The 25,320-nt window shown below is 44.8% G+C and overlaps 1 protein-coding gene across 9 annotated transcripts in view; it reads right to left on the reverse strand.

The window, feature by feature from the left end:
• Window positions 1-966: 966 nt before the first annotated feature.
• Window positions 967-25,320, reverse strand: part of LOC132390965 (tripartite motif-containing protein 2-like) — an 87,781-nt gene continuing 63,427 nt past the window's right edge. For all 9 annotated transcript variants that reach the window (XM_059963498.1, XM_059963497.1, XM_059963500.1 and 6 more), the window contains 3 exons: window positions 15,723-15,793; window positions 5,483-5,623; window positions 967-1,927 (listed from right to left, as the gene is read on the reverse strand). In XM_059963498.1, the coding sequence (XP_059819481.1) occupies window positions 1,775-1,927; window positions 5,483-5,623; window positions 15,723-15,793 (365 nt within the window). In that variant the 3' untranslated portion in view covers window positions 967-1,774. The remainder of the gene's footprint in view (window positions 1,928-5,482; window positions 5,624-15,722; window positions 15,794-25,320) is intronic.

Genomic DNA, 25,320 nt, shown 5'->3' on the forward strand with positions numbered 1-25,320 from the left:
GTGTCATATTGATACTGGAATCTGGAATACATCTGCTGTAATAACTCGGAGGATGAGTAGCATCTTTGAGGGAGGAATTGTTGATATTATGAACAGAAACTACATTAAAATTCCTTTTCTCCCAACAAATGCTGCATGACCCAGTGAGGTTTTCCAGATTTCTGGAGCTAATGTGACCACTGGGGAGGGACAGTGCGAGGGATGGCGTTGTGGAGGAGGGGTGGAGGGGGGGAAGGGTCCACTGATTGGTTCCTGTAGGGTGGGGTTCATTTCCAATCAGACAGACACCTGTTGCAAATAGTTAATTTATTTTACAGACAGATATCGGGAGGCATCGATCAGAGAAGCCCTTTCCATCCGACACCCCTCCCTTCCTCTTCAGCATGGACAGTGCACCCTACCAAACATCAGCCCAGGGGGAGCAATAACAGAGCAAGGAGAAACTGTTCCTGCAGATAAGCAAGGGTGAGTTAAGGGGGGACAGGGTGAGGGGAGTAGTCACACTGCTGGTGGGATCAGATGGAGGGGGGGGGGTGGTGACACAGAGGGAGGTCAGACAGTGGGAAATACAGACAGGAGGCCTTTTGGAGGGAACCAGACTGAGGTGGGGGTGGGGGGTTGGGAATGACAATCCAGCTAAGATCGAGGAAGATGGCAATCTTCCATCATGGACACAGAGGAGTCAGGTGTGACAGACACTCAGTATCGTCCTTCCTCAACATCATGGGGTTCTCCCTGAGTTGGCACGTTTTGCTTCCTCAGTGGTCATGGGAGGGAGAGGGAGGGAGAGAGAGAGATCAGAGCTGAGAGAGAAAGAGAGATCAGAGCTGAGAGAGAGAGAGAGATCAGAGCTGAGAGAATCAGAGCTGAGAGAGAGAGAGAGAGAGAGAGAGAGAGATCAGAGCTGAGAGAGATCAGAGCTGAGAGAGAGAGATCAGAGCTGAGAGAGAGAGAGATCAGAGCTGAGAGAGAGAGAGATCAGAGCTGAGAGAGAGAGAGATCAGAGCTGAGAGAGAGAGAGATCAGAGCTGAGAGAGAGAGAGATCAGAGCTGAGAGAGAGATCAGAGCTGAGAGAGAGAGAAAGAGAGATCAGAGCTACAGTGACAGGGAGGCGGTGAATGATACTGATGGAAGGTGAAACAGGGGATCCCTCAGATGAAGGTCTGCAGACGGCCAGGGTGGGCAGAGAAATGACGACCCCAGGCCACTGACCAAAGCTTCCTCCTCCAGATATATCATGAAATAAGCCTTCTTCCCACCTCATGACAGTGACCCAACATTAGGACAAGACAAACAACACACACACACACACACTCTCACTGGGGGACGGTCCCACGTTCAAACTGACCCTCACTGGGGGCTGGTCCCATACACACGCACTGACCCTCACTGGGGGTCGGCCTCACACATACATGCACTGACCCTCACTGGGGGTCGGTCCCACACACACACACACTGACCCTCAATGGAGGTCAGTCGCACACTGGGAATGGGCCAGTGGGACGTCACTGTGTCGTGTCTTTCCTTTGTCCCCAGAAACATTGTACATTTAGTGGCTCCAGTGAGTGGTCACACAGTCCTGTGATGCAATTATGGTCAGGACCTGGCTAATCTCCAGACAGCATCCAGCCCACTGTACATGGATGCGGGGTAAATAGCAGTCGCTGGTATCTGTGGTCTCTTCTCCAGTGGCGTATCACTGCTGGACTCCATGATATTTACAATCACACAGGTCCTGAGCTCAGGCTGCCCTGGCCAGTCACTACGCCTCATTCACTGCAGGTATCGATAAACCTTGAAGCAGTGATTGCCCGAATCAGCCACAGCTACGTGTCCATCAGATGTCAAAGCCAGTCCCTGGGGGCCATACAGAGGGTCCGCGGCCGTGTTAATGTACGAGAGGAAAGATCCCGAGCTGTCAAATACCTACAGAGAGAAACAGAGGGCAAATCACACTGGGCTGACAATGGAGAAGGTGGGTGAGGAGAACGTGAAGGAGATAGGGCCGTGGAGTGTTTGGGAAGGGGGAACCGGAAAGGGGAGAACTGAGACGGACCAACATCTTTGCACCTTCAGTAGCTGAAGAACCCTGCCCTCTCCAAAGCCTTGATGTCCTCAACACTCAAGGCTGCTGTGCATGTTGACTCTGTCGTTAAGAAGGCATACAAGTGCTCTGGCCTTCATCAACTGTGGGATTGATTTTAAGAGCTGAGAAGTAACGTTGCAGCTGTAAAGGACCCTGGTCAGACCCCACTTGGAGTACTGTGCTCAATTATGGTCACCTCACCACAGGAAGAATGTGGAAACTATAGAAAGGGTGCAGAGAAGATTTACAAGGATGTTACCTGGATTGGGGAGTATGCCTTATGAGAATAGTTTGAGTGAACTTGGCCTTTCCTCCTTGGAGTGGCAGAGGATGAGAGGTGACCTGATAGAGGTGTATAAGATGATGAGAGGCATTGGTTGTCTGGATAGTCAGAGGCTTTATCCCAGGGCTGAAATAGCTAATACAAAATGGTACAGTTTTAAAGTGCTTTAAAGTAGGTACAGAGGAGATGTCAGGAGTAAGGTTTTTACGCAGAGAGTGGTGAGTGCGTGGAATGGGCTGCCGGCAATGGTGGTGGAGGCGGATACGATAGGGTCTCTTAAGAGACTCTTAAAGGTACATAGAGCTTAGAAAAATAGAGGGCTCTGGGTAACCCTCGGCAATTTCTAAAGTAAGTACACGTTCCGCACAGCATTGTGGGCCAAAGGGCCTGTATTGGGCTGTAGGTTTTCTATGTTTCTATATTCTATGTCCTTCCTATAATGGGGTGACCAGAACTGCATGCATGGCTCACTAGCATCTTATCAAGCTGCAACATAACTTTCTGACTTTTGGATTCAATACCCTGAACTAATAAAGGCAGCCGGCTGGTGGCGCAGTGGCATTCCGAAGTAAAGGCTCCCAAGTTCGAACCTAGTCAGCACCTCCCCCCCGTAAAAAACAAGGGTCAAGTCAGGAACGTTCATCCGGATAATCCAAAAGAAGACCAATCCTGACACCATGTGCCAGACAAGAATGGCTGACTGTCTGGTGTGACCAGCTATGAATGAACTAATAATGGCAAGCATGTCATATACCTTCTTAACCACCCAATCAAGCTGTGTAGCCACTTTCAGGGAACTTCCACTGCAGGGTCCCTTTGTAACATCACGGCTGTTGAGGGTCCTGACATTAATGGTGTGCTGTCTTGTTATATTTGAGTGAGGTATGTAAAATACAAGACCATAAGACATAGGAGCAGGATTAGACCATTCAGTCCATTGAGTCTGCTCTGACATTGCATCATAACTGATATATTATTCCTCTCAATCCCATTCTTCTACCTTCTCCCTGTAATCTTTGATGCCCTGACTAATCAAGAACCTATCAAACTCCACTTTAAATATACTCAATGACATGGCCTCCGCAACCATCTGGCAATGAATTCTACAGATTCACCACCATCTGGCTGGAGATAAGACCAACATGATGAGTAGAATGAGTCATAGCAGACAGACACTTCAAACCAGAGGGCAGAGGTGTAAGGTAAGAGGAAAGAGGTTTCAAGGAATCCGAGGATGAATGCTTACCCCAGAGAGGGTCTGGAATGCAGTGCCTGAGGAGGTGGTGGAGTAGGCAGAGACATTGAAGAGGTGTCTAGACAAGCACCTGAGTTGCTAGGGCAAAGAAGGCAACAGGACAAAAGATTCTGCAGATGTTGGAAATCCAGAGCAACACACAAAATGCTGGAGAAACCCAGTAGTTCAGGCAGCGTCTACGGAAACAGTTGACATTTCAAGCCAGGACTGAAAAGGAAGGGGGAAGACACCAGAATAAAAAGGTGGGGGGGGAGGGGTAGGAGGCTAGCTAGAAGATGATGAGTGAAACCAGCCCTTTACCTTTCACACCCACCTGGAGAGGAAGGAATCTGAGAGAGGAGAGAGTGTTGACCATAGGAGAAAGGGAAGAAGGAAGGGCATGGGCAGTGATAAGTGAGGAGGAGGTAAGAGGCCAGAGTGGGAAATGAAAAGAGGGAAGGGGGAGGGTAAAAATTAATGGAAGGAGAAATCGATGTTCATGCCATCATGTTGGAGGCTACCCAGACAGAATATACGGTGTTGCTCCTTCTTCCTGAGAGTGGGTTCATCCTGGCACAAATGGAGGCCTTGGGCCAACACATCAGAATGAGAATGGGAATTAAAATGTTTGGCCATCAAGGAAATCTGGCAGATTGAGTGGAGGTGCTCAAGAAAGCAGTTCCCCAATTTATGTCGGGTCTCACCAACACAGAGGAGGCTTCATTGGGAGCACTGAATACAACAGATGATCCCAACAGATTCACAGATGAAGTACAGCCTCACCTGGAAGCACTGTTTTGGGCCCTAAATGGAGGTGAGGGAAGAGGTGAATGGGCAGGTGTACCATTTCTCTCACTTGCAGGGATAAATGCCTGGAGGGAGATTAGTGGGGAGGGGCAAATGGATTAAGGGATCATGGATGAAGCGCTTCTTATGGAAAGCAGAGTGTAGGAGGAGAGGTAAAGATATGTTTGGTGGTAAGATCCCTTTGGAGATGGCAGAGGTGTGGAGAATGATGTATTGGATGTGGATACTCCTAGAGTGGTAGGTGAGGACAAGAGGAACTCTATCACTGTTAAGGTGGCAGGAAGATGAAGTGAGTACAGATGTCTGGGAAATGGAGGCAATGTGGGTAAGGGAGGCACCAATGTTGGAAGAAGGAAAACCCCGTCTTTGAATGAAGAGGACATTTCTGGAAGGGAAAGCATCATCCCGGGAACAGGTATGGCAGAGATTAAGGAACTGAGAAAAGGTCTTTTTTATATACAAGAAATAGGGTGGGAAGAGGTACAGTCAAGACGGCCATGGGAATCAGTAGGTTTATAAAAGATGTCAAAGTTTGTCTCCAGAGATGGAGGCAGAGATAAAGAAAGGAGTTGGAGGTGTCAGGAATAAACCAAATTAAGTTAAGGGCTGCGTGGAAGTTGGATACAAAAATTGATGGAATTGACAAAGCAGCACCAACGCAGTCGTCAACGTAAATAGTAAGAGCTAGGGAGCATTAACAGGAAAGACTTGGAAATTGGACTATTCCATGTAGCCAATGAAAAGGCAGGCATGGCTAGGGCCCATGTGGGTGCCTATGGCTACCCCTCGAGTCTGGAGAAAGTAGGAGCAGCCAAAAGAGAAATTGTTGAGTCGGACCAGTTCTGACAAATGGGTTTTGGGAATTGACAAGAATGAGAGAGATAAGTGAAGGGAAATGCTCAAATCCACACTGTCCCATCAACACTACACCAACTCATCACAAGCTCCTGGGGTCACACACAAGTTGAAGCTCCCTCAACACTGTCCCATCCCACCCTCCCAGGGTCAAACACAGAATGAAGTTCACTCCACCCCATTCCTTCACATACTCATGGACATTCCATCACCCACCTGTATTCGGCTGTTGCCCCAATCAGCTACAATGATGTTCCCGTTGGCATCCACAGCCACTCCAGTCGGGGCGTTGAACTGTCCATTCCCCTCACCATGCGACCCAAACTTGAAGAGGAATTCACCGTCTGAATTATAAACCTGTAGAGTTAGGAAGCCATCAGCACAACAATGCAGGCAAGCTTGCTCCAAGGAGAACAACCCATGTTTGTCCACCATCTCATTATCACTCCTATCCTAGGGAACCTCCTGTGCACCCTCTCCAAATCATGCCTGAAAAGAAGTGAACAGAACTGCACAATATTCCCTGTGCAGTGTGACTGAAGTTTTCTACAGCTGCAGTATGACTTCCTCACTCTTATACACAATAACTCTACCAATGAAGACCAATGAATGCATGGCACAGATCTTCTTTATCAACTTCTTCACTTGTGTAATCATGTTCAGTGAACTATAGACCTGGATCCCCAAGATCCTGCTGGACCTCAGTGCTATCCATTAATGACATTCTTTGTTTAGCCATATTTAGTGAACTAGACCATAAAGCCATAAGACACAGGAGCAGAATTAGGCCACTTGGCCCATCAAGTCTTCTCCACCATTTAATCATAGCTGATCCTTTTTCCCCTCCTCAAACCCACTCCACAGCCTTCTCACCACCTAACCTTTGATGGCATGTCCAATCATGAACTTATGAGTCTCTGCCTTAAATACACCCAATGACCTGGCTACCACTGCTGCCTGTGGTAATAAACTCCATAAATTTACCACGCTCTGGCTAAAGAAATTTCTCCACATCTCTGTTTTAAATCAAGCCCCTCCATCCTGAGGCTATGCCCTCTTGTCCTAGACTTTCCCACCATGGGAAATATAACCATATATAACCACAATATAACCATATAACAATCATAGCATGGAAACAGGCCATCTTGGCCCTCCTAGTCTGTGTCGAACCCTTAATCTCACCTAGTCCCACTTACCCGCACTCAGCCCATAACCCTCCACTCCTTTCCTGTCCATATACCTATCCAATTTTACCTTAAATGACACAACTGAACTGGCCTCTACTACTTCTACAGGAAGCTCATTCCACACAGCTATCACTCTCTGAGTAAAGAAATACCCCCTCGTGTTTCCCTTAAACTTCTGCCCCCTAACTCTCAAATCATGTCCTCTAGTTTGAATCTCCCCTACTCTCAATGGAAACAGCCTGTTCACGTCAACTCTATCTATTCCTCTCAAAATTTTAAATACCTCGATCAAATCCCCCCTCAACCTTCTACGCTCCAATGAATAGAGACCTAACTTGTTCAACCTTTCTCTGTAACTTAATTGCTGAAACCCAGGTAACATCCTAGTAAATCGTCTCTGCACTCTCTCTAATTTATTGATATCTTTCCTATAATCCGGTGACCAGAACTGCACACAATATTCCAAATTTGGCCTTACCAATGCCTTGTACAACTTTAGCATTACATCCCAACTTCTGTACTCAATGCTTTGATTTATAAAGGTCAGCGTTCCAAAAGCCCTCTTCACCACCCTATCTACATGAGACTCCACTTTCAGGGAACTATGCACTGTTATTCCTAGATCTCTCTGTTCCTCTGCATTCCTCAATGCCCTACCATTTACTCTGTATGTTCTATTTGGATTATTCCTGCCAAAATGTAGAACCTCACACTTCTCAGCATTAAACTCCATCTGCCAACGTTCAGCCCATTCTTCTAACCGGTATAAATCTCCCTGCAAGCTTTGAAAACCCACCTCATTATCCACAAGACCTCCTACCTTAGTATCATCGGCATACTTACTAATCCAATTTACCACCCCATCATCCAGATCATTTATGTATATTACAAACAACATTGGGCCCAAAACAGATCCCTGAGGCACCCCGCTAGTCACCGGCCTCCATCCCGATAAACAATTATCCACCACTACTTTCTGGCATCTCCCATCTAGCCACTGTTGAATCCATTTTATTACTCCAGCATTAATACCTAACGACTGAACCTTCTTAACTAACCTTCCATGTGGAACTTTGTCAAAGGAACTTTGTCAATCTCCTATGTCTAGGCCTTTCAACATTCGAAATGTTTCAATGAGATTCCTCCCCCCACCCCATCCTTCTGAATTCTAGTGAGGACAGACTCAGAGCCACCAAATGTTCCTGTAATGATAACCCTTTCATTCCCAGAATCATCCTTGTGAACCTCCTCTGGACTCTAATGCCAGCATATCTTTTTTTAGATGAGGAGCCCACAACTGCTCACAATACTCAAGGTGAGGCCCTATCAGTTCCTTATAAAGCATCAACGTCACATATCTGCTCTTGTATTTAGACCTCTTGAAATGAGCGCTAACTTCCTCACCACCAATTCATCCTCCAAACTAACCTTTAGGGTGTTCTGCACAGGGACTGCCAAGTCCCTTTGCATCTCAGATTTTTGGATTTTCTCCCCATTTAGAAACAATCAGCACATTTATTTCTACTACCAAAGTACCTGGTCATTTTTCAACAATGTATTTAATTTGCCACACTGTTGCCCATTCTCCTAATCATCTAAGTCTTTCTGCAGCCTACCTGTTTCCTCAACGCTACCTGCATCTCCACTAATCTTCGTATCATCGGAACATAGAACTCAATTGCACATTACAAGCACTTCAACCCACAATGTTGTGCTGACCATGTAACCTACACTAGAAACTGCCTAGAATTTCTCTACTGCATATCCCTCTATGTTCCTAAGCTGCATGTACCTATCTGAGAGTCTCTTAAAAGACCCTGTTGTATTTGCCCCTACCAACTTCACTGGCCGTGCATTCCATGCACCCAACACGCTCTGTGTGAAAAACTTGCCTGTGACATCCCCCTTGTACCTACTTCCAAGCACTGCACATCTATGCCCCCTCGTACTAGCCACGTCAGCCCTGGGAAAAAGCCTCTGACTATCCAGACAACCAATGCCTCTCATCATCTTATACACCTCTATCAGGTCACCTCTCAGCCTCCATCGCTCTAAAGTGAAAAGGCCAAGTTCACTCAACCTATTCTCATAAGGCATGCTCCCCAACCCAGGCAACATCCTGGTAAACCTCCTCTGCACTTTTCCAATAGTTTCTACATCCTTCCTGTAGTGAGGTGATCAGAACTGAAAACAGTACTCCAAGTTCGGTCTAACTAAGGACTTATGTAGCTTTAACATAACCTCACGACTCTTAACTCAATCCCACGAGTGATGAAGGCCAACACACCATATGCCTTTCTAACAACTCTGTCAACCTACGCAACAGCTTTGAGTGTCCTATGGACATGGACCCCAAGATCCCTCTGATCCTCCACACTGCCAAGAGTCTTACCATTAATACTATATTCCGCCATCATATTTGACCTACCAAAATGAACCACCTCACACTTATCTGGGTGGAACTCCATCTGCCACTTATCAGCCCAGTTTTGCATCCTATCAACATCCCGCTGTAACCTCTGACAGCCCTCTACACTATCCACAACACCCCCAATCTTTGTACCATCAGCAATTTACCAACCCATCCCTCCACTTCCTCACTCAAGTCATTTATAGAAATCACAAAGAGAAGGGGTCCCAGAACAGATCCCTGAGGCACACTATTGGTCACCAACCACCATGCAGAATATAACCTATCTGCAACCATTCTTTGCCTTCTGTGGGCAAGCCATTTCTGGATTCATAAAGCAAGGTCCTCTTGGATCCCATGCCTCCTTACTTTCTCAATAAGCCTTGCATGGGGTACCTTATCAAATGCCTTGCTGAAATCCATATACACTACATCTACTGTTCTACCTTCATCAATGTGTTTAGTCACATCCTCAAAAAATTCAATCAGGCTAGTAAAGCACAACTTGCCTTTGACAAAGCCATGCTGACTATTCCTAATCATATTATGCCTCTCCAAATGTTCATAAATCCTGCCTCTCAAGATCTTCCCCGACAACTTACCAACAATAGAAGTAAGACTCATTGGTCTATAAGTTCCAGGGCTATCTCTATTCTTATGAACATAATCTCCAATCCCTCAGAACCTCTGCTATCCCCATTGATGATGCAAAGATCATCGCCAGAGGCTCAGCAATCTCCTCCCTCACCTCCCACAGTAGCCTGGGTTACATCTCATCCAGTCCCCACGACTTATTCAGCTTGATGCTTTCCAAAAGCTCCAGCACATCCTCTTTCTTAATGTCTATATGCTCAAGCTTTTCAGTCTGCTGTAGTCATGCCTACAATCGCCAAGGTCCTTTTCCATCATCAATACTGAAGTAAAGTATTCATTAAGTACCTCCACAACCTCCTCTGGTTTCATACACACTTTTCAACTGTCACACTTGATTAGTCCTATTCTTTCATGTCTTATCCTCTTGCTCTTCACATACTTGTAGAATGCCTTGGGGTTTTATTTTTAGTCCTGCTTGTCAAGGCCTTCTCATGGCCCCTTCTGGCTCTCTTAATTTCATTTTTAATCTCCTTCCTGCTAGCCTTATAATTTTCTTGATCTCTATTGTTACTTAGATTTTTGAAACTTTTGTAAGCTTTTCTTTTCACCCTGACTAGATTTTCAACAGAGTTTGTACACCACGGTTCCTGTACACTACCATCCTTTCCCGTCTCATTGGAACGTACCTATGCAGAACACCACGCATATATCCCCTGAACAATTGCCACATTACTGCCGCACATTTCCTGAGAAAAACTGTTCCCAATTTATGCTTCCAAGTTCTTGCATGATAGCTTCATATTTCCCCTTACTCCAATTAAACGTTTGCCTAACTTGTCTGTTCTTATCCCTCCCCAATGCTATGCTAAAGGAGATGGAATTGTAATCACCATCTCCAAAAAGCTCTCCTGCTGAGAGACCTGACACCTGACCAGGTTCATTTCCCAATACCAGATCAAGTACAGTCTCTCCTCTTGTAGGCTTATCTACACATTGTATCAGGAAACTTTCCTGAACACACCTAACAAACTCCACCCCATCTAAACCCCTTGCTCGAGAGAGATGCCAATCAATATTGGAGAAATTAAAATCTCCCATTATGACAACCGTTATTACACCGTTCCAGAATTTGTCTCCCTATCTGCTCCTCGATGTCCCTGTTACTATCGGGTGGTCTCTAAAAACACCCAGTAGAGTTACTGACCCATTCCTGTTTCTAACTTCCACCCACAGAGACTCAGTAGACAATCTCTCCATGACAATCCACCTCACACTGTTCCTATACTCAGTCACATGGCACAGGCAGTAATCCCGAGATTACTACCCCTGTGGTCCTGCTTCTCAGCTTCTTTTTTAACTCCCTGTAGTCTTGTTTTCAGGACTTCCTCCCTTTTCCTACCTATGTTGTTGGTACCAATATGCACCATGGCCTCTGGCTGTTCTCCTTCCCATTTCAGGATATCACAGACATGATCAAAAACATCGCAGACCCTGGCACATGGGAGGCAAACTAACATCCGTACTTCTTTCTTGTGTCCAATGAATCACCTGTTTTACCCCATAACTATAGAGTCCCCTATCACTGCTGCCATCCTCTTCCTTTCCCTACCCTTCTGGGCCACATGGCCAGACTCTGTGCCAGAGGTGTGGTCACTGTTGCTTCCTCCAGGTAGGTCCCCACCCCAACAGTACTCAACAGGAGTACTTATTTGTTAAGGGGAACAGCCACAGGGGTACTTTCTAGTATCTGAATTTTGCCCTTCTCTCTCCTGACTGTTACCCACTGACTGTCTCCTGAGGCCCGGGTGTGACTATTTGTCTATAGCTCCTATCTATCACCTCCTCACTTTCCCTGACTGGTGCATTGAGCTGCATCTCCAGTTCTCTAACCTGGTTCCTAAGGTGCTGCAGCTCGATGCACCTGGCGCAGATGTAGCCATCTGAGAGGCTGGGAGTCTCCCTGACATCCCACATCTGACACCCAGTACAGAACAACGGCCTCACAGACATACTTCCTATTCCTTTGTCCTATCTTGTCCTGTGTCACCAAGAACTCCATTTGCAACAGAAACTGCACTCACTTCTCCTCCCTTGCACCCTTCAACATCTGGCACACTGTCTTCCACAGTAAAGACTGATGCAACTGTACACTTTCTCATTTCAATTGATCAGATTAAATCAGCTTTGTCACCTGTAGATCAAAACGTCAAAGCAAACAGTCAGTGTCGCTTTGTGTCAATGACCAATGCAGTCCGATGATTTGCTGGGGGCAGACCGCAAATGTTGCCACGTTTCCTGTGCCAACATAGTATACCCATAACTCACCAACCCAACTGTAAGTGAGGCACTCAGAGGAAACCCACGCAGTCATGGGGAGAAGGTACAAACTCCTTACAGACAACTGCAGGAACAGAATGCCAATCAGTGATCGCTGCATTGGAAAGCATTTGTACTAACTGTGCCTCCCAGAGTCTGACCTCCCAAAGTGCAGCAACTCCCTCTTGCCTAGATTAAATTCCGTGTGCTATATCTGTGCCTAGAACTCTAACTGATGATAGTCCTTTCCAATATGCACAGGGGACATCAGTAAGATCAGTACTCTCTGCTCACCAAGATGACGACAACAAAAGGCTCAAAACCCCCACCCCAAGAGAAAGTCTTCCACACTCGAACCACCAATCATCCCAGTGTGGAGCATCTACAGACTGACTCTAGTTATCAGGCTAGGTAACGCTGACAGAACCTCCCAAACTCTCCATTCATCACAGGTCAAGCACCTGGATCACGGAAACACCACCACCTAAAGATTCCTCTTCACAGCACACACCATCCTCACCTGGAAATATCCCCTTCCTTCATCTTCATTGGATTTCAATCACACAGCTGCCTCCTGAGTTCACCAAAGTAATTGGGGCCAATAGCATAGGACTATCAGTAACTTAGGAGCAGAATTAGGCCATTAAACTGATCTAGTCTACTCCACCATTCCATCCTGGCTGATTTATTGTTACTTTCAACCCCATTGTCCTGCCTTGTTCCCATAACCTTTGACACCCCGTCCAATCAAGAATCTATCAACCTCTGCTTTATCATACCCAATGACTTAGCCTCCACAGCAGTCTGTTGCAATGAATTCCATAGATTCACTATCTGGTAAAAAAAAATCCTGCCACCTGTGTTCTTAATGTACATCCCTCTATTCTGAGGCTGAGTTCTCTGGCCCTAGACACTCCCACTATAGGAACATCCTCTCCAAGCCAACTCTGCCTTGGCCTTTCAATATTCAATAGGTTCCACACCCCATGCGCCCCACCCCCAATCTTCTAAACTCCAGCAAGTACAGGCCCACAGCCATCAAAATGCTGCTCGTACATAACCCATTTACTCCTGCGATCACTCTTGTGAACCTCCTCTGGACGTTCTCCAATCCCAGTACATACCTTCTACACCCCCCACCAAAAATGCCTCAACATTACTTCCTTGTTTTTATATCCTAGTCCTCTCAAAATGAGGACCACAGACTCAACCTGCAAGTTAACCTTTAGGAAATCCTGCACTAGGACTCCCAAGTCCCTTAGCTCTGAGTTTTAAACTTTCTACCAGTTTAGAAAACTGACTACACCTCTCTTCTTTCTACTAAAGTTCACAGCAGGGGTATGGGAATGGGAATGATGGGACTGAGGATAGGGCTGTTGGTTTGCAAACAGAGGAAGAGTATAGTGAGACTGTCAGGAAGCAATGGCAGACATAGGGCAAAACTGCAATCAGTGGGATGAGTTGCAGTGTAACAGGGGACAAATCAGAAAGGATGTTATATTTGAATCCATGCAATATACAGAATAAAGTAGATGATCATGTAGCATAGTTAGAGATTGCTAAGTATGACATTGTGGGCATCACTGAGTCATGACTGAAAGAAGATCATAGTTGGGATCTCAACATCCAAGGATACAGATTGTATTGAAAGGACAGGCAGGTAGGCAGAGGGGTGGAGTGACTCTGTTGGTAAAAATTGAAATCAAATCCTGAGGAAGAAGTGACATAGGACCAGCAGATGTCGAATCCTTGTGGGTGGAGTTAAGAAACTGCAAGGACAAAAATACACTGATGGGAATTATATACAGGCCTCTGAACAGCAGCCACGATGTGGGCTACAAATTACAACAGGAGATGGAAAAGGCTTGTCAAAAGGGCAACGTTATGATAGTCACAGGGGATTTCAATATGCAGGTAGATTGAGAAAATCAGTTTGGTGCTGAATTCTAAGAGAGAAAATATGCAGAATGCCTATGAGATGGCTTTTTAGAGCAGTTTGTGGTTGAGCCCACTAGGGGAAAGGCTATTCTGGATTGGGTGTTATGTAATGAACTGGATTTGATTACAGAACTTAAGGTAACCCTTAGGAGGCAGTGATCATAATATGATAAAATTCACCCTGCATTTGAGAGGAAGAAGCAAAAGTGACATGTATCAAAATTACAGTGGATTAAAGGGAATTACAGAGGCATGAGAAAGGAATTGGCCAAAGATGATTAAAATGGGAAACTAGCAGAACAATGGCTGGAGCTTCTGGGAGCAATTCAATAGTTTCAGGAAAGATACATTCCAAAGTAGTTTTCTGAAGGCAGAATGATGCAACTGTTACAGACAAGAGAAGTCAAGCCAACATGAAGGTAAGCTAATCAATGATATTAAACAGCGTACCAGAAGTTTCTTTTTAGATATATATAAGGAGTAAAAGAGAGGCGGGAGTTGATATGGGACAGCTGGAAATTGACAATAAAGTAGTAACAGGGCACAAGGATATGGCGGACGAACTGAATAATTATTTTGCATCAATCATGGAAGACAGTAACAGAATGATGGAAGTTCAAGAGCGTTGAGGCAGAAGGGAGTGCAGTTGCTATTACAAGGGAGAAGGTGCTTGGGAAACTGAAAGCTCTGAAGGTAGATAAGTCACCTTAGAAGGTAGATGGTCTACACCCTAGGATTCTGAAGGAGGTGGCTTTTGAGATTGTGGAGGCATTAGTAATGATCTTTCAAGAATCACTAGATTCTGGAATGGTTCTGGAAGACTGGAAAATTGTAAATGTCATCCACTTTTTAAAAATGGAGGAAGGCAAAAGAAAGGAAATTATTGGCCAGTTAGCCTTACCTCAGTGTTTGGGAAGATGTTGGGAGTCGATTGTTAAGGATGAGTTGTCAGGGTACTTTAAAGTACGTGACAAAACAGACCAAAGTCAGTATGGTTTCCTCAAAGGAAAATCTTGCCTGACATAGCTGTTAGAATTATTTGGAGAAATAACAAGCAGGATAGACAAAGGAGAATCGGTGGAAGTTGCATACTTGGATTTTCAAAAGCCTTTCACAAGGTGCCAAACGTAAGGTGGCTTAGCAAGATAAGAGAACGTGGTATTACAAGAAAGATACTAGTATGGATGGAGCATTGGCTGATTGGCAAGAAGCAAAGAGTGGGAATAAAGGTGGCTTTTTCTGATTGACTGCCGGTGACTAGTGGTGTTCCACAGGGGTCTGTGTTAGGATGGCTTCTTTTTAATCTGTATGTCAATGATTTAGATGATGGAATTGATAGCTTTGTCACCAAGCTTTCAGACAATATGAAGATAGGTGGAGGGGTTATTTTAGAAGGGATGCGCTGACACTGGAAAGGGTTCATGAAATGATTCTATGTTTGAAAGGCTTATCACATGAGGAGCATTTAATGGCTCTGGGCGTGTAACTGGAATTCGGAAGAATGAGTTGGCGGTGGGGGGGTGGGGGGTGTGGAATCTCCTACCAAATGGTGAAAAGCCTATATGGATGTGGAGAGGATGTTTTCTATAGTGGAGGAGTCCAGGACCAGAGGGCATAAGCTCAGAATAGTGGGACATCCATTTAGAGCAGAGATAAAGAGGAATTTCTTTAGTCGACAGGTGATGAATCTGTGGAATTTGTTGCCACAGAAGGCTGTGGAGGCCAGGTCATTGAGTGTATTTAAAGTGGAGATTGACAGATTCTTAACTAAATTGGGGCATCAAGGATTACATGAAGGCGGCAGGAGATAGGAGTTTGAAAGGGAAATGGATCAGACAAGATGGAATTGCAGAGCAGACTCAATGGGCTAAAAGATTAATTCTGCTCCAAAGTCTTAGGGTTTTATACACTACCCTGCACTATATTCGACACCTTCAGGTGTAAGAAGGTGTGGTAACAATAGTGGCCTCAAAAGCAACTGCAAGATCAGTGAGAATTAGGAAGTCCTTACCTTGACGGAGTGGTTGTGGAAATCAGTCACCAGGATCTCATTCCTATTGTTGACAGCAACAAAGTGTGGTCCTGCCAAAGAAAGAGAGCGTGAAAATCCAGGTCACATCAGCAGCCCAAAGAAGTCATACCTCCTCTCCTCATCCAGAGAGGAAAAGTGAACTGTAGAGGTAACATTAAGAACACCCCACCAATCCCACCTGGGGTGCCCATGTGGTACTCAGGGTGAAGCGACCGGCATGACTTCCCACAGAAGCATTGGCATCCATCCACACCAAATCCTTACCTTTACACCCTCCACCGCCCAAACTTCCAACCCCTCCTAATCCTCACTCCAAACCCCACAGAACCCACTCCCGGATGCCGCTCCACAGCTGCCTGGACCCCACAGCTATCCCTCAAATCACACATTCACTCGACACACCCACATCTCCCCCAAATCACATATCTTCCCAAACAAACCCACCCCTTCCAACAGATCCACATCTCCCAATACACCAACATTTCCCCCAAATCGCACACCTCCCTCCAACACACACACCTCCCCAAAATCACACCCGCATCTCCCCAAAATCACACCCACACCTTCCCAAAACACCCACATCTCCCCCAAATCATACACCTTCCTCCAACACACCCACAGCTCCCCCAAAACACCCCCATCTCCCCCAAATCACGCACCTCCCTCCAACACACCCGCACCTCCCAAGTCACACACCTCCCTCCAGCACACCCACACCTCCCCCAAAACACCCCCATCTCCCCCAAATCATACACCTCCCTCCAACACACCCACCTCCCCCAAAACACCTGCATCTCCCCCAAATCACACACCTCCCTCCAGCACACCCACACCGCCCCAAAATCACACCTGCATCTTCCCCAAATCACACACCTCCCTCCAACATGCCACACCTCCCTCAAAACACCCACATCTCCTTTCAACACACACACCAACATCTCCCCCAAATCGTACACCTACCTGCCTCACACCCCAGACTGGGACACGTAAATGTGACCGAAGCGGCTGATACGTGGGGTTTAACTTACTGAAATTCCCTCATGTCAGGGAAGGTTGCATTAAAGTGGGAAAGAGCAAATGGAAGAAAGAGGGAGAGAGGAAAGCACAGGCCACCCAGCATGTAACAAGGAAAGTGGCAGAACTGTTCACACTTGGTAATCAGGTAACATGACATCTGATTTCCAAAAGGGATCTTGGTGTTTGACTAGAAAACTGCAGTTCTCTGAACAATTAACATGGAAAAATTTTTACCCTAGAGAGGGTAATGCGCACAGATTTAACATAAGGGAGGAGAAATTTAAACAATAGTTTCACACAGAGTGTGTTGGATATTTGAAACAAGCTGATAAAGGAAGTGGTGGAAAGAAAGTTTGATCAGATGTGCTGATAGATAAACCATAAGACTGTAAGACATGGAGCAGAATTAGGTCACTTGGCCAATCAAGTCTGCACCACAATTTCATCATGGCTGATCCAATTTTCCTCTCAGCCCCAATCTCCTGCCTTCTTGCCATATCCCTTTACACCATGACCAATCATGAATCTATCAATCACTGCCTTAAATATTCATAAGATTTGGCCTCCACAGCTGCCTGTGGCAACAAATTCCACAGATTCATCACTCTCCGGTCTTGGATTTTCCCACCATAAGAAGCATCACATCCACTATCAAGTCCTTTTGCCATTCGATAGGTTTCAATGAGGTCACCCTTCTGAATTCTAGTGAATACAGGCTGAGAGCCATCAAACACTCTTCATATGACAAGCCATTCAATCCTGGAATCATTTTGGTGAACCTCCTTTGAACCCTCTCCCATTTCAGCACATCCTTTCTAAGTGACCCAAAACTGCTCACAATATTCCAAGTCAGGCCTCACCAGTGCTTTATGAAGTCTCAACATTACATTCTTTCTATTTTCTCCCCATTTAGAAAATACTCAATCTTTTCATTTCTTCTAACAAAGTCCATGACCATACACTTCCAAACACCGTATTCCATCTGCCACTTCTTTGCCCATTCTCCTAACTCCTTCTGTAGCCTCTCTACTTCCTCAAAACTACCTGCCCCTCCATCTATCCTCATATTGACTGCAAGCTTTGCAACAAAGCCATCAATTCCATCATCCACCTCATTGACATACAGTGCCTGTAAAAAGCATTCACCCTCCCCCACTTGGAAGTTGGCATGTTTTATACTTACAACACTGAATCACAATGGATTTAATTTGGCTTTTTCTGACACTGACCAAAAGTAAAAGGCTCTTTTGTGTCAAAGGGAGAGCAGATCTCTACAAAGCAATCTAAATTAATTCAAAAATAAAACACAAAAAAAATCAGTGCATCAGAGTATTCACCCCCTATAATATGACACACCAAATCATCACTGGTGCAGCCAATTAGTTTTAGAAATTACAAAATTAGTTAAATGAAGATCGCCAGTGGACAATCAAGGTGTTTCAATTGATTGTAGTAAAAATACACCTGTATCTGGAAGGTCCAACTGCTGGTGAGTCATTACCCTGGCAAAAACTACACCATGAAGACAAAAGAACACTCCAAACAACTCTACAAAAAGGGTTATTGAAAAGTAAAAGTCAGGAGATGGATGCAACAGAATTTCCAATTCATTGAATATCCCTTGCAGTACAGTTAAGTCATCAAGAAATGGAAACAGCATGGCACAGCTATAAATCTGCATAGAGCAGGCTGTCCTCAAAAACTGAGTGACCGTGCAAGAATGGAACTAGTGACAGAAGCTACCAAGAGACCCATGACAACTCTAGAAGAAATACAAGCTTCAGTGGCTGAGATGGGAGAGACTGTGCATACAACAACTGCCGCCTGGGTGTTTCACCAGTCACAGTTTTACGGGAGAGTAACAAAGAGAAAGCCACTGTTGAAAACAATTCACATGAAACCTCAGCTAGAGTTTGTCAGAAGACATGTGGGAGACTCTGCAGTCAGCTAGAAAAAGGTTCTATGGTCTGATGAAACCAAAATTGAGCTTTTTGGTCATCAGACTAAATACCATGTTTGGCATTAGTCAAATACTGCACTTCATCAAAAACACACCATCCTTACTGTGAAGGTGGTGGCTGCATCATGCTGTGGAGATGCTTCACTGCAGCAGGTCCTGGAAGGCTTGTGAAGGGAGAGGGTAAATGATTGCAGTAAAATACAGGGAAACATTGGAGGAAAAGCGGTCTGCAAGAGAACTCTGACTTGGGAGAAGATTTGTTTTCCAGCAAAACAATGACACCAAGCATAAAGCCAAAGCTACACAGGAATGGCTTATAAACAACTAAGTTAATGTCCTGCAGTGGCCAAATCAGACTCCATAGTTCAATCCAATTAAGAATTTGTGGCTAGACTTAAAAAAGGGCTGTTCACTCACAAGCCCCATGCAATATGCCAGAGCTTGAGTAGTTCTGTGAAGAATAATGGGGAAAAATTGCAATGTCCAGATGTGCGAAGTTGACAGAGACCTACCCACACAGGCTCAAAGCTGTATTTGCTGCCAAAGGAGCATCTTCTAAATCCTGACTTGAAGAGGTGATTAATTACGCAATCAAATATTTTGTGTTTAATGATTAAAGTAACTTCAGAACAATTTCTACAAAATTGTTTACCCTTTAACACAAAAGAGTCTTTTATGTTGATCAGTGTAAAAAAAAAGCCAAATGAAATCCACTGTGATTCAATGTTGTAATGTAATAAAACATGAAAACTTCCAAGGGGGTTGAATGCATTTTATAAGCACTGTATAGCATAAAAAGTATCGGTCCCAACAAAGACCCCAGTGGAACACCAATAGTCACCGGCAGCCAACCAGAAAAGGCTCCTTTTATTCCCACTCTCTACCTCCTGCCAATCAGCCAACGCCCTATCCGTGCTAGAATTGTACCTGTAATACCATGGGCTCATAGCTTGTTAAGCAGCCTCATGTGCGGCACCTTGTCAAAGGCCTTCTGAAAACCGAAGTGCATATCAACTGATTCTCCTTCGTCTATGTTGCTTATTTCTTCAAAGAATTCCAACAGATTTGTTAGGCAAGATTTTCATGCATCTCCAAGTACCTTGAGATCTCATCCTTATTAATCCAACATTTTCCCAACCACTGAGGTCAGACTAACTAGCCTATAGTTTTCTTTCTTCTGCCTCTCTCCCTTTTTGAAGAGTGTAGTGACATTTGCAATTTTCCAAGTCTTCCAGAACCATTCCAGAATCTAGTGATTCTTGAAAGATCATTAAGTATGCCTCTTCAGCCACCACCTTCAGAGCCCTGGGGTGTGCACCACCTGGTCCAGGTGACTTATCTACCTTCAGATCTTTCAGGCTCCCCGAATCTTAGACCATTAAGACACAGGAGCAGAATTAGGCCATCAGCCCATCAGCTGTGCTCCACCATTCCATCATGGCTGATCCTAGATTCCACTCAACCCCAGATACCTGCCCTTTTTGGCATATCTTTTGATGCCCTAACCAATCAGGAAACTATCAACTTCTGCTTTAAATATAACCACAGATTTGGCCTCCACTGCAGTCTGTGGCAAAGCATTCCACAGATTCCCTACTTTGGCTAAAAAAATTCTTCCTTACCTCTTTTTTAAAAGGTCACCAATAATTTTGAAGCTGTGCCCTCTCGATACCCCCATCATAGGAAACATCCTCTCCACATCCACCTTATCTGGTCCTTTCAACATTTGATAGGTTTCAGTAAGATCACCCCACATTCCAGTGAGTACAGGCCCAAAGCTGCCAAATGCTCCTCAAATGTTAACCCCTTCATTCCTAGAATCATCCCCATGAACCTGTAGATTGGATGCTCTCCAATGACAACACTTCTTGTCTGAGATTAGGGGCCCAAAACTGTTGACAACATTCTAACTACGAACTGACTAGTGTCTTATAAAGCCTCAGCATTATATCCTTACTTTTATATTCTATTCCTCTTGAAATAAATGCCAACATTGCATGTGCATTCTTTACTACAGACTCAACCCGTAAATTAACCTTCTGGGAGTCTTGCATAAAGACTCCCAAGACCCTCTACACCACTGATGTTTGAAGTTCCTCCCCTTTAAGATAATAGTCGCACTATTGTTCCTTTTACCAAAATGCATTACAATACATTTCCTAACACTGCATTCCATCTGCCACGTTTTGCCCATTCTCCCAATTTGTCTAAGTTCTGCTGCAATCGCATTGCTTCCTCAGCACTATCAACACCTACTATCTTCATATCATCCGCAAACTTTGCCACAAAGCCATCAATTCCAATATCCAAGTCATTGACAAACAAGGTGAAAAGTAGCGGTCCCAATACTGACCCCTGAGGAATACCATTAGTCACTGGAAGCCAACCAGAAAATGCCCCGTTTCTTCCCACTCACTGCCTCCTACCTGTCAACCCTTCCTCTATCCATGCCAGTATCTTTTGTGCAAGGCCATCGCATTTTACCTTGTTAAGCTGCCTCATGTGACACCTCAACAAATGCCTTCTGAAAATCCAAGTAAATGACCTCCACTGCCTCTCCTTTGTCCACCCTGCTTGTTACTTCCTCGAAGAACTCTAACAGATTTGTCAGGCAAGATTTCCCTTTACAGAAACCATGCTGACTTTGACTTATTTTATCATTAGTCTCCAGGTACCCCCAAAACCTTATCCTTAATGACAGACTCCAACATTTACCCAACCACTGAGGTTAGGCTAACTGACCTATAATTTCCTTTCTTTTGCCTTCCTCCCTTCTTAAAGAGTGGAGTGACATTTGCAATTTTCCAGTCCTCCAGGACCATGCCAGATTCAAGTGAGTTTTCAAAGATCATGGCCAATACATCCATCTCTTCAGCAACCTCTCTCAGGACTCTGGGATGTAGTCCTTCTGGTCCAAGTGACCTATCCACCATAAGACCTTTGAGTATGCCTAACACTTTTTCCTTTGTAATAGCAATGACGCTCACTCCTGCTCCCTGACCTCTAGCACAATGCTAGTGCCTTCCACAGTGAAGACTGAAGCAACGTTCTTATTAAGCTCATCTGCCATTTCTTTGTCCGCCATTACTACCTCACCAGCATCATTTTCCAGTGGTCCTGTATCAACTCTCACCTCCCTCTTACTCTTTATGTAACAGAAGAAACTTCTAGTATCCTACTTTATATTATTGGCTAGTCTACCCTCAAATTTCATCTTTTCCTTTCTTATAGCTTTTTTAATTGCCTTTTGTTGGATTTTAAAAGCTTTCCAATCATCCAGCTTCCCACTCACTTTTGCTACCTTTTATACCCTTTCCTTTTATGCAGTCCTCAACTTCCTTTGTCAACCACAGTTGCCTATCCCTGACATTTGATAACTTCTGCTCTAGGACATATCTATCCTGCACCCTGTGAACTATTCCCAGATACTTAACCCACCTCTGTTCTGCCATCATCCCCACTAGTATACTCCTTCAATCCACCTGGGCAGGGTCCTCCCTCATGTCACTGTAGTTCTTTTATTCCATTGTGATACTGATACACGTGACTTATACATCTCCCTCTCAAACTGCAGCATGAATTCAATCATATTATGATCACTGCCTCTCAAGGGTTCCTTTACCTTAAGCTCCCTGATAAGATCTGGGTTATTACACAACACCCAATCTGAGATGGCCTTTCCCTGGTGGGCTCAAACACAAGTTGCTCTAAAACACCATCTCCTAGGCATTCAACAAATTCCCTCTCTTGCAATGTCACACCAACTTGATTTTCCTAATCCCCTTGCATATTGGTCCCCCATTACAATTATGACATTACACTAATTATATGCCTTTTCCAGCTCTTTGGGCAATCACAACACCACATCTTGGCTACTATTTGGATGTGTATATGATTGCCATAATGGTTTTTTTACTCTTCCATTTTCTTAACTACACAAAGATTTAACATTTTCTGACCCTATGTCACCTCTTTCTAAAGATGTAACTCCATCCATTACCAGCAGAGCCACAGCACCACCGATGCCTTCCCGTATTCGCTTTTGATACAAAATCTATCCTTTGATATTAAGCCCCTAACTATGGACTTCTCAGTCTTGACCCAGTATGCCCACATCATACCGACCAACCTCTAATTGTGCTCTAATTGTCCGCCTTATCCTGAATACTACACGCATTTAAATACAGCACCTTCAGTCCTGCATTCTTCACTCTTTTGAATTTTGCCTCTGTGGTACAATTTAACTCTTTGCTCTGTCTGCATTTGCACCCAAACATCGGCTTGTCCTTCCTTACATTCATGTTGCATCAATGATGGTTCTATGATGTTGTTTCCAATACCGCTGCTATATTAAGTTTAAACCACTCTCAACAGTAAACCAACCCACAAAAACATTGGTTCCCCTTCAAGTGCATCCCTTCCCTTTTGTACAGGTCCTACCTGTCCCAGAAGAGGTCCCAATTATCCAGAAATCTGAATCCCTGCCCCTTGCTCCATTTCTTCAGCCATGCATTTATCCTCCATCTCATTCTATTCCTATACTCAGCATCACATGGCACAGGCAGCAATCCCAAAATTATTATCCTTGAGGTCCTGCTTCTCAGCTTCCTTCCTAATTCCCTGTATTCTGCTTTCAGGACCTCATCCCATTTTCTACATATTATGTTGGTACTGATCCATAGTACGACTTCTGGCTGCTCACACTCCCTTTTCAGGATATTGTGGACACATTCAGAAACATTGCGGACCCTGTCACCTAGGAGGCAAATTACAATCCATGTTCTTTTCTTGCGTCCACAGAATCAGCTTTCTGTCCCATTAACTATAGAATCCGCTGTTACTGCTGCCATCCTCTTCAGTTCCCTACACTTCTGAGCTACAAGGCCAGACAGTGCCAGAGGCACGGTGCTATTGCTTCCCTCAGGTAGTCTCCCCCAACAGTACTCATAATGGAGTACTTATTGTTGAGAGCACCAACAGAGGTGCTCTCGACTATCTGACATTTTCCCTTCCCCCTCCTGACAGTTACCCATTTATCTGTCTCTTGCAGCCTTAGGGTAACTACCTTCCTGAAGCTCCTGTCTATCACTGTTTCACTTTCCCTAACAAGCCGAACGTCATCGAGCTGCAGCTCCAGTTCCTTAAAACAGTCTTCAAGGAGCTCATCACGATGCATCTGGTGCAGATGTGGCCATCGGGGAGGCTGGTAGTCTCCCAGAATTCTCAGAACAGAACTCTGGCTCTGGCTCTGTAGACATATCCCCTATTCTATCAAGAGTTAAATCACAAATAGGGAATATACTTTTCTACTTACCTTGCCTCTGCTTGTTCTCGCCGAAGCCCTGTTGAGCCAAAGCCTTACCACTCTGACTCAGACTGCTTTCATGATGACTGCTCCGCTAGATGATATCCCTCTTTTATGGAGACTGGGTTTTTAAAAGTCTTCACCAGACTTGTACAGGAATGCTCTACTGCATCTGTACAGTACTCCAATACGGCTAATGTCCATACCATACTGCTAGTGTCTTCCACAGTGAAGACTGATGCAAAATACTTATTCAGTTCATCCACCATTTTGTTGTTTCCCCCATTACTACCTCTCCAGCTTCATTTCCCAATGGTCTGACATCTACTCTCACTTCTTTGTCAAACTTCACGTATATGAAAAAAGTAAATGGTGGAGGCAGATTTTGGTCAGGCACATGGAGGAAATGGTGGAGGCAGTTTGACAGCTACGTGGATAGATAAAGGAAATATTGGAAGATCATTACTAAAGCCTCCGCAATATATACCGCTACCTCTTTCAGAATCCTAGGATGCAGTTCATCTGGTCTGGGTGACTTATGTACTTTTAGGTCTTTCGGCTTTTTGAGCAACATTGTCAAAAGTTGAGCAGCTTTTAAGGTGCTTGGAAGTAGGTACAGAGGAGGTGTCAGGGGTAAGCTTTTTTTTTTTACACAGATAGTGGTGACTGTGTGAATGGGCTGCCGGCGACTGTGATGGAGGTGGATATGATAGGGTCTTTTTACAGACTCCTGGATAGGTACATGGAGCTAAGGAAAATAGAGGGCTATGGGTTACCTGAGAGAGCTGGAAATGTACGGAGAGTGGGAGAGTACTCCTGTACCTGGAGTTAAAGCAATGTGGCAATTTTCCATCACAGGAAAATCAGAGACAAGATCAAGGCAAGATAGAGAGGTGTATCATTTTGGAGCGTCTGGTTGTGCCATTTCACAAGCTTACTGCAACCTGACAACTCTGAATACAAAGAAGTTGCCTGCATTGAGTCCTGGGGAAGTGGCTGTCACTCAGCAAGATGACCCTTGTATAGGGTCATCTTTGGGCAACTGTTGTGAAAGCCAAAGTGAAGAGATAAAACACCCTACCATACCTCTACTGCTTGAGAGAACGGAACAAACTGGAGTTGAGTGACCAGGTTCCATACCAGCTCACATCTCCTTCAGATAGGCCTCGGCATTCCCTGTTGATTTTGCCTGAGAGGCATCAGAGGATTGTGTCAAAGTCACTTCATGATGATTCAGGTCATTTGGGATTCGACAAGACCTACAGATTGGTCCAAGTTCAGTTCTACTGGCCCCA

The sequence above is a fragment of the Hypanus sabinus genome, chromosome 3, assembly GCF_030144855.1.
Source record: "Hypanus sabinus isolate sHypSab1 chromosome 3, sHypSab1.hap1, whole genome shotgun sequence".
NCBI classification, from domain to species: domain Eukaryota; kingdom Metazoa; phylum Chordata; class Chondrichthyes; order Myliobatiformes; family Dasyatidae; genus Hypanus; species Hypanus sabinus.